The sequence below is a fragment of the Lampris incognitus genome, chromosome 10 (genome assembly GCF_029633865.1).
Source record: "Lampris incognitus isolate fLamInc1 chromosome 10, fLamInc1.hap2, whole genome shotgun sequence".
NCBI classification, from domain to species: Eukaryota; Metazoa; Chordata; class Actinopteri; order Lampriformes; family Lampridae; genus Lampris; species Lampris incognitus.
In genome coordinates this window covers 58,261,553-58,274,825 of record NC_079220.1, presented here as the reverse complement: position 1 = coordinate 58,274,825, position 13,273 = coordinate 58,261,553, and the positions used below count along the sequence as shown (strand labels likewise).

The following is a 13,273-nucleotide window of genomic DNA, read 5'->3' as shown; positions in this document are numbered from 1 at the left end:
TTTGGAGGGGGTGGGGGCATGTTTTGAGATCCAGGGTAAACAACCCTCCTCCAATCCACCCCTCTCTTCCTTTAGAGAGTGTTGGTGGGAGTCTTGTAGCCCAATCCTCCCCCTACACTCTCACCCACTTACCACACACGGGTGGAAGGCCCATCTTCAGTACTGTCCATATCTAAGAGTAAACACAGATGATAAAACTCATCAATATACCCATCAGCTGGGAGGGTTGGGTTTATTCTTTTTGCTTCTAACGTAACCTAATTCCATTTTTAGAGGCAAAAAAGAAAGTGGTCACTCTTCTGTTGTCTACAATGTGTCTTTTGTCGAGTCACAACTCTTGACATCTTGGTAAGTGGCTGTAGCTCATGGAAGGAGGCTTGAAGTATGACACACAAGTATGAAGTATGTGTCTCTCATCCCTCTAGCTCCTATTCTGAAAAAAAAATGGAGTTTGAGGTCTGTTGGATGCTTTTCATGGAGATCGTCACGGAGGCTCACTTACTTCCCCTTATGCCCTCTAAGTCCTTCCTTCAAGACCCCATCGTGGCTAAGCAGTCCTGTTCAATCTCTTTATCCCAACAGCCCTCCTGTCATCATGTGCACCAGCCATGCCACACATGGAGCAGCAGAGGAAAAGAAAAAAAATAGAAAGTAGAAAATCAACAGAGAAGAAGGAAAGGATCATGCCTTATTTTCCCTTGGCAGTCAATGCTCTGGCACAGCGCTGGCCTTCTTCATCCCTACTGTATGTCCATTTGTCAAACCTTTCCATCTGTCTATGCATTATCCTCATACTACCCCCCACCCCCTTCCCACCCCGGTCCCCAGAGGCTAGCACCAGTCATCATCCTCGGTCTCACTGTAGGGTTCATGAAGGCCCTTGCGGGGCCCCCTGGGGTGAAGCCCTGGAGGGGGGACCTTATGTGGCCCAGTGTGAGGGGGTCCATGGAGGTGTGTGGATGGCGAGGAGGCACGGTAACCATTAGGCAGGCGCCGCTGGGCAGGAGGCTGCCCTTGGCCCTGTCCTGGCCCAGTCAGGGAGGTGGTGGGAGGGGGCACATGTGGAGCAGTCCTGGGTGAGGTGCGGCCAGGGTGAGGGTGGGTTGGGGGATGGGGGTGGGGATTGTTGGCAGGGTGTGGCTGTGGGGGAGGTAGCGGATGAGGGTTGTGTGGCTGTGGCTGGGGAGGAGGCGGCAGTGGGTGGTTTGCCAGGGTATGGGGGTGTGGGTTACCACCTGGCATAGCACTCTGCTCATAGGCTGGGGGTTCGTGATGCAGCTCGTAGTCCTGGTAGTCCTGGTTGTAGAAGCATCCGTCACCCTCCACAGAGCCCCCTCCTCCTCCTGTGTCCCCCCACCGAGGTGGAGGATGGCGGCCCTGACGGGGTGAGCCGTGGTGGGGTGGTGGGGGCCCGATTGGGGGAGGCCCCTGTCCTGGGGGAAGTTCAGGGGAAAAGTGGCGAGGGGCTGGAGCAGGGGGGCGACCCTGTGGACCCCCAGGTAGAGTGGGCATGGCCTTACGGACCACAGGTGAGTAGGTGACATGGGGCCGAGGAGTGGCGGGGGTCTGGGGCAACTGGCGACGACCCCGGCGTGGCGTACTGGTCCCTGAGGTGGAGGGGACGGGACTTCCGCTTACCGAACTACTGCCCTACACAAAAAGTGAAACAAGGCAAATAAAAAAGGACGAACCACAAATTCAAAGAGAGTGTGGAATGATAGAGAGATAGGAAGATGTAGACGAAGAAACAGAGAGATAGAGAGAGAGAGAAGCAAAAGAGGACAAGAACAACAAGAACCACGGCAACAGTAGAGAAGTACCAGGCAAAGTGTAAGTGGTGTGGAGCAGAGTAAATGTGGGCAGAAAGAAAAGACATAAAAAAGCAGAAGCGAAGAAGACATGAATGAAAAGATGACATTCCAAGAAACACCATACAGAGAGAAGCCACAAGTCATGCAAAGGAACCAAAACAAAAGGACGACAGGAGAAAAAGAAGGGCAAAGGGTTGATTTCTTGAGAGTTAAAAATGTAGTACAGGGTAAACATGGTGATTGTGAGGACACGTAAAATGTTTGTTGTTGTTTGTCGGCTTGTTTTTTTCCTAGCCCTGTGTAATCTGTGTTTGTGAGGGCACCCTGGGTGACATGTGGAGGACTGGAAAATAATTATTACCACACGAAAGGAAAATTCATTCATCCATTATCCAAGCCGCATATCCTAATCAGGGTCGTGGGGATGCTGGAGCCTATCCCAGCAGCCATTGGGCAGAAGGTGGGGAGACACTCTGGACAGGCCACCAGGCCATCACAGGGCCGACACACACACACACACGCACGCACGCACGCACACACACACGCACACACACATACACACACAGACACACACACACACACACACAGACACACACACACACACACACACACACACACACACACACACACACACACACACACACACACACACACACACACACACACACACATTCACACCTAGGGACAATTTAGTACGGCCAATTCACCTGACCTACATGTCTTTGGACTGTGGTAGGAAACGGGAGCCTCTGGAGGAAACCCACACAGACATGTCTGTGAATGTTCTCATTCATCCAGGTCGTCATGGTTATCCAAAGGAGTTGAATCAAGTGCAACTGGACTTGGTATATATCCGTGAAGACGTTTCGCCTCTCATCCAAGAGGCTTCCTCAGTTCGTGCCTTTCTGACTAGACCAAGCTAGTCTGACTGGCTGCTGATGAGACTCAGAATTTATCCTCTAGGAGTCGTTGTCAGAGCTATAGATGTCCATGGCTCTTTGTGATCCGATGTTTACCAACGCCCGTCGCTAACAGAGCCATAGATATGAGTGGCTCTTTTGTGCACCGATGTTTGGCCGCGCCCGTCGTTATCGGAGCTATTAATATGCATTTGTTTAGCAGCGACGGTGGTTTGGGGTGTTAGTTTCGACTTCATTGTTCAGTGGTCATGAGAGTCGTTGGAGCCGTTAGTGAGCGACTGTTGTTCTTGGAGGCTAGGCTTCTTGAGTCTCCTGGGTAGAGATGAAAGGACGGCATTGTAAGTGGGAGATAGGTGGTGTCGCAGACCTCCTCCTCTGTTGAGGGATGGTTTTTCCAGTTTCACATAGATGGCTTCCTTCACCCCTCTTTCAAACCACCTATCTTCCCTGTCCAAAATGTGTACGTTGCTGTCCTCGAAGGAGTGTGTCTTCTCCTTTAGGTGTAGATAGACTGCTGAGTCTTGTCCTGAGGAGTTTGGCCTTCTGTGTTGGGCCATCCATTTGTGTAGTGGTTGTTTGGTTTCTCCTATGTATAGGTCAGTACAATCCTGGTTGTGCTTTTTGGAATGTGTTGCAGTTTTCACAAAGGTCCAACTGGGGTAGCCGCAGGTTTTTAAAGCTCCCCTCAGGTGTTTGTGTTCTTCTTGTTGGGCCTGAGTGCTGCTGGGCACATTGTCAGCTCTGTGTTGCAGAGTTCTGATGATGCTCAGTTTGTGTTCCAGAGGGTGGTGTGAGTCGAAAAGTAGATATTGGTCTGTGTGTGTAGGTTTCCTGTGAACCCCAATGTGGAGGCTCCTGTCTTCCCCAATGTGGACGTCACAGTCCAAGAAGGGCAAACTGTTGTTCTTTACGTCTTCCCTTGTCAACTTAATGTTCTTGTCCACTGAGTTGATGTGTTTGGTAAACGCTTGCACCTCTTGTGTTTGGATTTTGACCCATGTCTCGTCCACATATCTGAACCAGTGGCTCAGAGGTGTTCCTCTGAAGGAGTTCAGGGCCCTGTGTTCTACCTCTTCCATATATAAGTTGGCCACAATGGGCGATACTGGTGAGCCCATCGCACAGCCGTGTTTCTGTCTGTAAAACTGGCCCCTGAATTGGAAATATGTAGTGTTCAGGCAAAGGTCCAGTAGCTGGCAAATCTGGTCTGGGCTGAGGTTGGTCCTATCGTGGAGGGTGTCGTCCTGTAGCAAACGTTGCCTCACAGTTTCCAAAGCCTCCATGGTTGGGATGCAGGTGAATAATGAGGTCACGTTGTAGGATACCATGGTTTCATTCGGTTCCAGTTTTACACCTTGGACCTTGTCTACGAAGTCAATAGAGTTTTGGATATGGTGAGGTGTTTCGCCCTTTCTGTAGTTTCTGTAAGAAGGAACCATTGATCGGATACAATACCACCGTCTCTACCCACAAGATAACATTCCGTGCATATATGGACCCCCTAAGATCCATAAAGATGAAACCCCCCTCAGGCCCATCCTCAGCAGCATAAACTCGGTCACGTACAACATTGCCAAACATATAGCCAACATCTTGACCCCTTTAGTGGGCGAAACACCTCACCATATCCAAAACTCCATTGACTTTGTGAACAAGGTCCAAGGCGTAAAACTGGAACCGAATGAAACCATGGTATCCTACAACGTAACCTCGTTATTCACCTGCATCCCAACCATGGAGGCTTTGGAAACTGTGAGGCAACGTTTGCTACGGGACGACACCCTCCACGATAGGACCAACCTCAGCCCAGACCAGATTTGCCAACTACTGGACCTTTGCGTGAACACTACATATTTCTAATTCAGGGGCCAGTTTTACATACAGAAACACAGCTGTGTGATGGGCTCACCAGTATCTCCCATTGTGGCCAACTTATATATGGAAGAGGTAGAACACAGGGCCCTGAACTCCTTCAAAGGAACACCTCCGACCCACTGGTTCAGATATGTGGACGACACATGGGTCAAAATCCAAACACAAGAGGTGCAAGCGTTTACCAAACACATCAACTCAGTGGACAAGAACATTAAGTTCACAAGGGAAGACATAAAGAACAACAGTTTGCCCTTCTTGGACTGTGACGTCCACATTGGGGAAGACGGGAGCCTCCACATTGGGGTTTACAGGAAACCTACACACTCAGACCAATATCTACTTTTCAACTCACACCACCCTCTGGAACACAAACTGAGCGTCATCAGAACTCTGCAACACAGAGCTGATAATGTGCCCAGCAGCACTCAGGCCCAACGGGAAGAACACAAACACCTGAGGGGAGCTTTAAAAACCTGTGGCTGACCCAGTTGGACCTTTGTGAAACCTGCAACACGTTCCAAAAAGACCAACTGGGTGAGCGACGAGGAGAAAAGGAACAGAAGGAAGAGCACAGTCATCCCGTATGTTTCTGGGGTCTCCGAGAAACTCAGGAGAATTTTTAACAAACACCGCATCCCGGTATACTTCAAAACCAGTAACACACTCCCACAAAGACTGGTTCATCCCAAAGACCGTGTACCACACACCCGGAAAAGCAATCTGGTGTATGCTGTACAATGCAATGAGGACTGCACTGACCTATACATAGGAGAAACCAAACAACCACTACACAACCGGATGGCCCAACACAGAAGGCCAAACTCCTCAGGACAAGACTCAGCAGTCTATCTACACCTAAAGGAGAAGACACACTCCTTCCAGGACAGCAACGTACACATTTTGGACAGAGAAGATAGATGGTTTGAAAGAGGGGTGAAGGAAGCCATCTATGCGAAACTGGAAGAACCATCCCTCAACAGAGGAGGAGGTCTGCGACACCACCTATCTCCCACTTAGAATGCTGTCCTTTAATCTCTACCCAGGAGACTCAAGAAGCCTGGCCTCCAAGAACAACAGTCGCTCACTAACGGCTCCAACCACTCTCATGACCACTGAACAATGAAGTCGAAACTAACACCCCCAACCACCGTCGCTGCTAAACAAATGCAAATCAATAGCTCCGATGGCGACAGGCGCGGCTGAACATCGGAGCACAGGAGAGCCACGCATATCAATAGCTCCGATAACGACGGGCGCAGCCAAACATCGGTACACAAAAGAGCCACGCATATCTATGGCTCTGTTAGCGACGGGCGTTGGTAAACATCGGGACACAAAGAGCCATGGACATCTATAGCTCTGACGACGACTCAAAGAGGATAAATTCTGAGTCTCATCAGCAGCCAGTCAGACTAGCTTGGCACGAACTGAGGAAGCCTCTTGGATAAGAGGCGAAACGTCTTCACGGATATATACCAAGTCCAGTTGCACTTGATTCAACTCCTTTGGACCACACAGACATGAGGAGAACATGCAAACTCCACACAGAGGACGACCCGGGACAACCCCCAAGGTTGGACTAACCCGAGGCTCGAACCCAGGACCTTCTTGCTGTGAGGCGACTGCGCTAACCACTGCGCCACCGTGCCACCCACAAAAGGAAAATTAAATTAGAAAATTAAAAGAAATCCATCTAAGAGGGGGAAAAAAAATCACTCAATATACTGGGGTCCAACTGCAAATGCGACTGAAATAGTACATATATATATATATATATATATATTTTATATATACATATAACTTTGTTAAAAGAAACAGCAGGGAAAGTGCTCAACAAATAATATTATATATATATATATATATTTTAGCATCTTAACATTTCTTTTTAGTTGTTTTTTTTGTGGTCTTTCTAAATGATTTTGAGAGTTTGTAAGAAGAGGAGAAACTTTGGAACATCAGGTTAACATAAAAGGAAGTCGGGAGCCTAAGGACGCTTAGGCTTGAGAATGAAGGGGTGACACTCTGACTCAAATATACATCACTTATGCATATTTGTTTGGGTGTTGGAACAGTGACTTAATGACTTATTTATGGTTCAGCGCCACACAGTTTTACACTTGGGTGATCACACCTGTGATAATGCATACGTGCTCATGTCATGTGTGCATGTTTTTGCATCGGCCACAGATTGATTACATGTTCACGCGCAGGTATACACACTGTGTACCCTTTACCAGACAACTTTCTGTGCTCTTTAGGGACAACACACAGCTTGTGCTGCAGTTTTTAACATCAAGTTGTGTTGAGTAGTGAACGTGAGATTCACTGTTCCTTACTGGATATGCAAGCACATGCACGCATGTACCCAGAAACCCACCTGTCGATGTGTCATGCACTCGCGACCCTCACTGGGCGATCGCGACCAGCGCCGGTCCCTCTCCCTGTCGCGCTCGTGGTCTCTCTCTCTCGAGTGCCTGTGTCCATACTCGACCCCTCGCTCGGGGATGTAGCGTTCCTTGTCCACAGAGCCGTGGTGGTGGTGGTGATGGTGGTGGTGCTTGCGGTCCTTAGACCGACCACGGTCCCTGTCGCGCTCTTTCTCCTTGGACGGTAGGTCACCTGACTGGGTGGTTGTGCTCAGGTCTGTGCCCAGGCCTGATGACAGGGGAAGTGGAAAGGGTTGGAGGAAATCATTGAAATCAGCAAAAAGCAAGAGAAAACTGTCCTCCCTTATCCTTCTGTTCTTTTATCAATCATCATCTCGTTGAACTGGTCATCATCATCTTATCATCCATCCGTCCATCCACCATCCAAACCATCATCCTGCTCAGGGTCGCGGGGATGCTGGAGCCTATCCCAGCAGCCATCGGGCGGCAGGCGGGGAGACACCCTGGACAGGCCACCAGGTGATCACAGGGCCGACAAACACACACACATTCACACCTAGGGACAAGTTAGCACAGCTGATTCACCTGACCTACATGTCTTTGGACTGTGGGAGGAAACCGGAGCACCCGAAGGAAACCCACGCAGACACGGGGAGAACATGCAAACTCCACACAGAGGACAACCCCCAAGGATGGACTACCCCAGGGACCACGCTAACCACTGTGCCATGGTGCCACCCATCATGTTATCATGATGCGTGTAATGGTTGTGTGTGTGTGTGTGTGTGCGTGGTCCAACCTGTGTCAGCCTCGGTGTAGCGACATAGGGACCTTTCGGAGGCCCGGTGACTCCTGTCTTTCCGACGGTGGCCATGTCTGGTAACCCTGCCCTCCTCTGGTATGGTATTCTCCATGGTGTAGTCATCTGGCCCTCCTCTTTCTCTGGGACCCCGCCCAGACCTGCTGTGGCCAAGGGACGAGGCAGAGCGTTTCATGGGACTGCTATCAGTGATGGTCTGAGGGAGAGAGCAAGAGGCAAAGAGAGAGAGAGATAGACAGACAGACAAAGACAGAGAGAGAGAGAGAGAGAGAGAGAGAGAGAGGGATGTTTCTCCCGTGTTTAGGATTGGTTTGACTTGTCAACATCTGGGGCTTGTTTCAGAGTGTCTATGTGTGTGTGTGTGTGAGTGCGTGCATGAATATGCGTTCGTGAGAGTGAGTTCTGTCTCTGTTTGAAGAGGGATTTTACATTTCCCATCCCAATCATACAGCCCCATATTAGTCATATTTTAATCATGCTGCATTGAGAGTGAAAGAACGGATAAGAAAAACAGATAAGATGAGGGTTAAGGGCCATGCCTTCCATGCTTATAGGACGCTCTTTGTTATAAAAGGGGATAGGAGGGTCAAGATCACTTGCACCACACCTTCACCAGGACCCCCACCCCCCAACCAGGACCCCCCACCCACCACCACCACCCGACATCCTCTGAACATAGCACATTCCACACTGCATGAGACTCTTCTCCTAAGCCTCTGGACTTCAGCGTGCCTCCCTCCAGCCATGCAAGCACACAGGGCCCTCCTGTGTCCATCAGCCAAACTAACAGCTCTACGTCTGCAGCACGGCGTGCTTGGCTTTATGCTTGAATGTGGGACAGCAGGCCGGAACCTATGGTGCCACTGGTTGCTGACCTGGGCATGTAATCCACACCAGGCGTGCTCAATGCTACCCTTATGGTAGCTGAGTTAACTTCCTCTTTTTTTTTTCTTAGGTATGCCAGTTGTTTATAACATAATGCTTTGGCCCCATATGAGTAGCACTGAGAATCCCTAGAATGTACCCTCACACACATTCGCTGATCTGAACGATCCCTCTTTTGTTCGCTCTTCACTACGCCAGCACACACACACACACACACACACACACACACACACACACACACACACACACACACACACACACACACACACATACAAACGGGCCCAAAGAGATGCATATCTAATTTTGCACAATTAACCAAACTCTGCACATGCAGGGAAGCAGGTGCAAAAGGACACACAGACAGAGTACACTGATGACATCATCAAAGACGAGCACACAGGCATGAGGACAAAGCTACACAAACCAGCAGCAGTGGGAGAAGAGAGAGCGAGAGAGAAGGAGGGATAGCAAGAGAGAAAGAGCCACGAGACAGTGGAGTTAATGCAGACGATGGGTGGTTGTGTTGGTGTGCATGCTTGTATGTGTGTGTGTGCATGCTTGTGTGTGTGTGTGTGTACGTGTGTGTGTGTGTGTCGTAGTGCGTGTATTCAGCCCAATTCTAATCACAGCCCACCTTGCAACCTTTCCATGAGTTTGCACAGTGATTTCAAAGGAATCGCCACATGGCCCTCAAGGCCCTTTCTGGTAAAAACATGATGGTCCAGCAAGCTGACTGGTTTGCTGGCATTCAGGGAAAATATCACCGCCATTAAAAACCAAAACTCGTGGTTTCATGTTTTCTTCGAAATGGGTGAAATTTGACATTTATAATTTTGCAGATTTTGAGAAAAAATCATTGGTTTCGTTTGTCTTGTCACACCTGTCAAGCTGTGGCCAGCGTGTTCTGCTTGTTCTTGTGTGGGAGAACATAGCAGGACTACCGTGTTTCACAGAACATGGCCCTGTCCACGCCACAGGAGAGGTATTCTGATCTTTGTTCCTCAGCACGATGTAGGACTCACAGAGCAGGAAGCTGATGTGATATGGCTCCTGCATTCAAGTCTTGGCAAACACAAGATCTCTGGTAAGATGTTCACACTTTACAAGAGTAAAATAAGCTTTGAATATTGGAAAGATCAGCCTATACCATCTATACCAGCTATACCATCTGTACCAGCTATGCCATCTATACCAGCTATACCAGCTATACCAGCTATGCCATCTATACCAGCTATACCAACTATGCCATCTATACATCTATACCAGCTATGCCATCTATACATCTATACCATCAATACCAGCTAGACCAGCTATACATCTATACCAGCTATACCATCTATATCAGCTATACCATCTTCTTATGGAACCAAGTCTGCATGGAGCCAAGGTCCCCTTAACCCCTCCTGTAGCTACAAGACATGGCCCATCACGCATATATATATATATTTGGATTTTTCCCCCCGTTTTCTACCCAGTTGCACTCGGCTAATTATTCCACTCTTCTGAGCCGTCCCGGTCTCTGCTCCACCCCCCCCCCCCCCCGCCGATCCAGGGAGGGCTGCAGACTACCACATGCCTCCTCCCATACATGCGGAGTCACCAGCCGCTTCTTTTCACCTGACAGTGAGGAGTTTCACCAGGGGGACGTAGCGCATGGGAGGATCACGCTATTCCCCGCAGTACCCCCCCCCCCGCCCCAAACAGGCGCCCTGATCGACCAGAGGCGCTAGTGCAGCAACCAGAACACATACTCACATCTGGCTTCCCACCCGCAGACACGGCCAATTGTGTCTGTAGGGACGCCTGACCAAGCTGGAGGTAACACGGGAATTCAAAACAGTTATCCCCATGTTAAGATCCTTTTTTTTTTAATAAAACAATTGTTGCTTTTTAGTTTATGTAACTGTGCTATGTATACAGCTCACACAGGGTCTCCTCCAGTGTTTGATTCATCTCCAGCTTGTCAGTCAAAGGTGAGTTTGGTCAAAGTTGGAGAGTGTGACTCGTGGTAACGTTGTTAATTTAAAAAAAAGTTCAGTGGAAGTTCCGATAAAGACACGTCTTACTGATTACTGCGATTCAAGTTATTCCCCAAATGACTTTTTAAATGAACTCAAGTCAGTGGAACGGGTCTGTAAGACAGTAAGCAGACAGACAGCAGGATCCATCAAGTCCACCAGCCATATGTAAGACAGTAAGCAGACAAGAGTCTACCAGCTATATGTAGGACAGTAAGCAGACAGAGTCTACCAGCTATATGTGGGACAATAAGCAGACAGAGTCCACCAACTATATGTGGGACAGTAAGCAGACAGAGTCCACCAGCTATATGTAGGACAGTAAGCAGACAGAGTCTACCAGCTATATGTGGGACAGTGAGCAGACAGAGTCCACCAGCTATATGTAGGACAGTAAGAAGACAGAGTCCACCAGCTATATGTGGGACAGTAAGCAGACAGAGTCTACCAGCTGTATGTAGGACAGTAAGCAGACAGAGTCAACCAGCCATATGTAAGACGGTAAGCAGACAGAGTCTACCAGCTATATGTAGGGCAGTAAGCAGACAGAGTCTACCAGCTATATGTAGGACAGTAAGCAGACAGAGTCTACCAGCTGTATGTAGGACAGTAAGCAGACAGAGTCTACCAGCTATATGTAGGACAGTAAGCAGACAGTCCACCAGCTATATGTAGGACAGTAAGCAGACAGAGTCTACCAGCTATATGTAGGACAGTAAGCAGACAGAGTCTACCAGCTATATGTAGGACAGTAAGCAGACAGAGTCTACCAGCTATATGTAGGACAGTAAGCAGACAGAGTCTACCAGCTGTATGTAGGACAGTAAGCAGACAGAGTCTACCAGCTGTATGTAGGACAGTAAGCAGACAGAGTCTACCAGCTATATGTAGGACAGTAAGCAGACAGAGTCTACCAGCTGTATGTAGGACAGTAAGCAGACAGAGGCTACCAGCTGTATGTAGGACAGTAAGCAGACAGAGTCCACCAGCTATATGTGGGACAGTAAGCAGACAGAGTCCACCAGCTATATGTAGGACAGTAAACAGACAGAGTCCACCAGCTATATGTGGGACAGCAAGCAGACAAGAGTCTACCAGCTATATGTAAGACAGTAAGCTGACAGAGTCTACCAGCTGTCCAGGATGAGTGGCTGAAGGTGCCAGGGCTGGTTTGGAATCTGGGCTGGCATTAGATTTGGTCATGTGAATAAAATCCATAAAAAATAAGCTGAATAAAGAAAGTAAAGAAGCCCCAGCCTCAAATAAGTTCATGGAATACTTGAGAACAGACGCCAAGAGAAACAGTGAGGAGAAGAGAGGAGCTCGAGACGAGGAAGGTGAGAGGCTGGAAGACATGAACAATGTAAGAACAGGAAAAGAATGAAAGAACAACAGAAAGACACAGATAACGTGTGTGTGTGTGTGTGTGTGTGTGTGTGTGTGTGTGTGTGTGTGTGTGTGTGTGAGTGAGTAAGAGAGACAGACAGATAAAATGTGTGTGTGTGTGTGTGTGTGTGAGTGAGACAGACAGAAAGAATGTGTTTGTGTGTGCGTGTGAGTGTGTGAGAAAGACAGACAGATAAAAGGTAGGTGTGTGTGTGTGTGAGTGAGAAAGAGAGTGAGACAGAAAGACAGAGTGCAAGATAAGAGTGAGGCAAGACAGTGAAGACAGGGTACATACACTGAGGTTACTGCCACGTTGCCTCGCTTTCCTTCGCTGCTGTATGAGCACAGAGAAAACACACACACACACACACACACACACACACACACACACACACACACACACACACACACACCCGCACACACACACACACACACACACACACACACAGAGAGAGCCACAGACAGAGTGTAGATAGGGGCACACAGAACACAGACACACCGTGGACAAGGTATGAGGCAGAGGTGAGTTCCATGAAAAACAAAGAACGTGGGGAGGGATTGAATCCAAGAAAGAAGAGAATGAAGAGAACAGAAAAAGAGAGAGAGACAGCAAGAGAGACAGCGACAGAGAGAGAGAAAGAGAAAGAGAGACAGAGAGAGAGGTAGGTTAGACACTGAAGCAGCTGCGCAGGTGGGAGAGAGAGACACTTACCACAGACATTGAGAGTGGGTGGTGCCAAAAGGTACTACAGACAAGGTCAGCATGATAATATAATGCTCTAACAGTAACACCGTGGTCACCATGGCAACGACATCCATCAGCAAGACACAAACACACACACACACACACACACACTGATGTGCAGACACACGCACACAGAGGCAGACAGAGACAGACTGAAACAGCAGACGACAGTGTGACACGGGCACCGTGAGTTTCTAGGCCCAAAGCAGTGACAGCAGAGATAAACAGTGGAGGAGACGCTATTTACTTTATACACACACACACACACTCTCACACTCACACACACACATACACATCTTCCTAGCCATTACTCTCATCAGTGGATCAGCGCCATACACACACGCGCCTCTACCTGAAACGCCAATGTAGTTGTACAACCCCCCCCTTTTGTCCCCAATTGTGTCCGGCCAATTACCCCATTCTTCT

General features: G+C 48.8%; 1 protein-coding gene across 1 annotated transcript in view; it reads right to left on the bottom strand.

Moving 5' to 3' along the window:
- Nucleotides 1–831: 831 nt before the first annotated feature.
- cacna1aa (calcium channel, voltage-dependent, P/Q type, alpha 1A subunit, a) overlaps nucleotides 832–13,273 on the bottom strand; it is a 153,311-nt gene continuing 140,869 nt past the window's right edge. The window contains exons 42-44 of the mRNA XM_056288482.1: nucleotides 7,793–8,009; nucleotides 6,984–7,261; nucleotides 832–1,650 (exon numbers count right to left, since the gene is read on the bottom strand). Of these exons, the coding sequence (XP_056144457.1) occupies nucleotides 832–1,650; nucleotides 6,984–7,261; nucleotides 7,793–8,009 (1,314 nt within the window). The remainder of the gene's footprint in view (nucleotides 1,651–6,983; nucleotides 7,262–7,792; nucleotides 8,010–13,273) is intronic.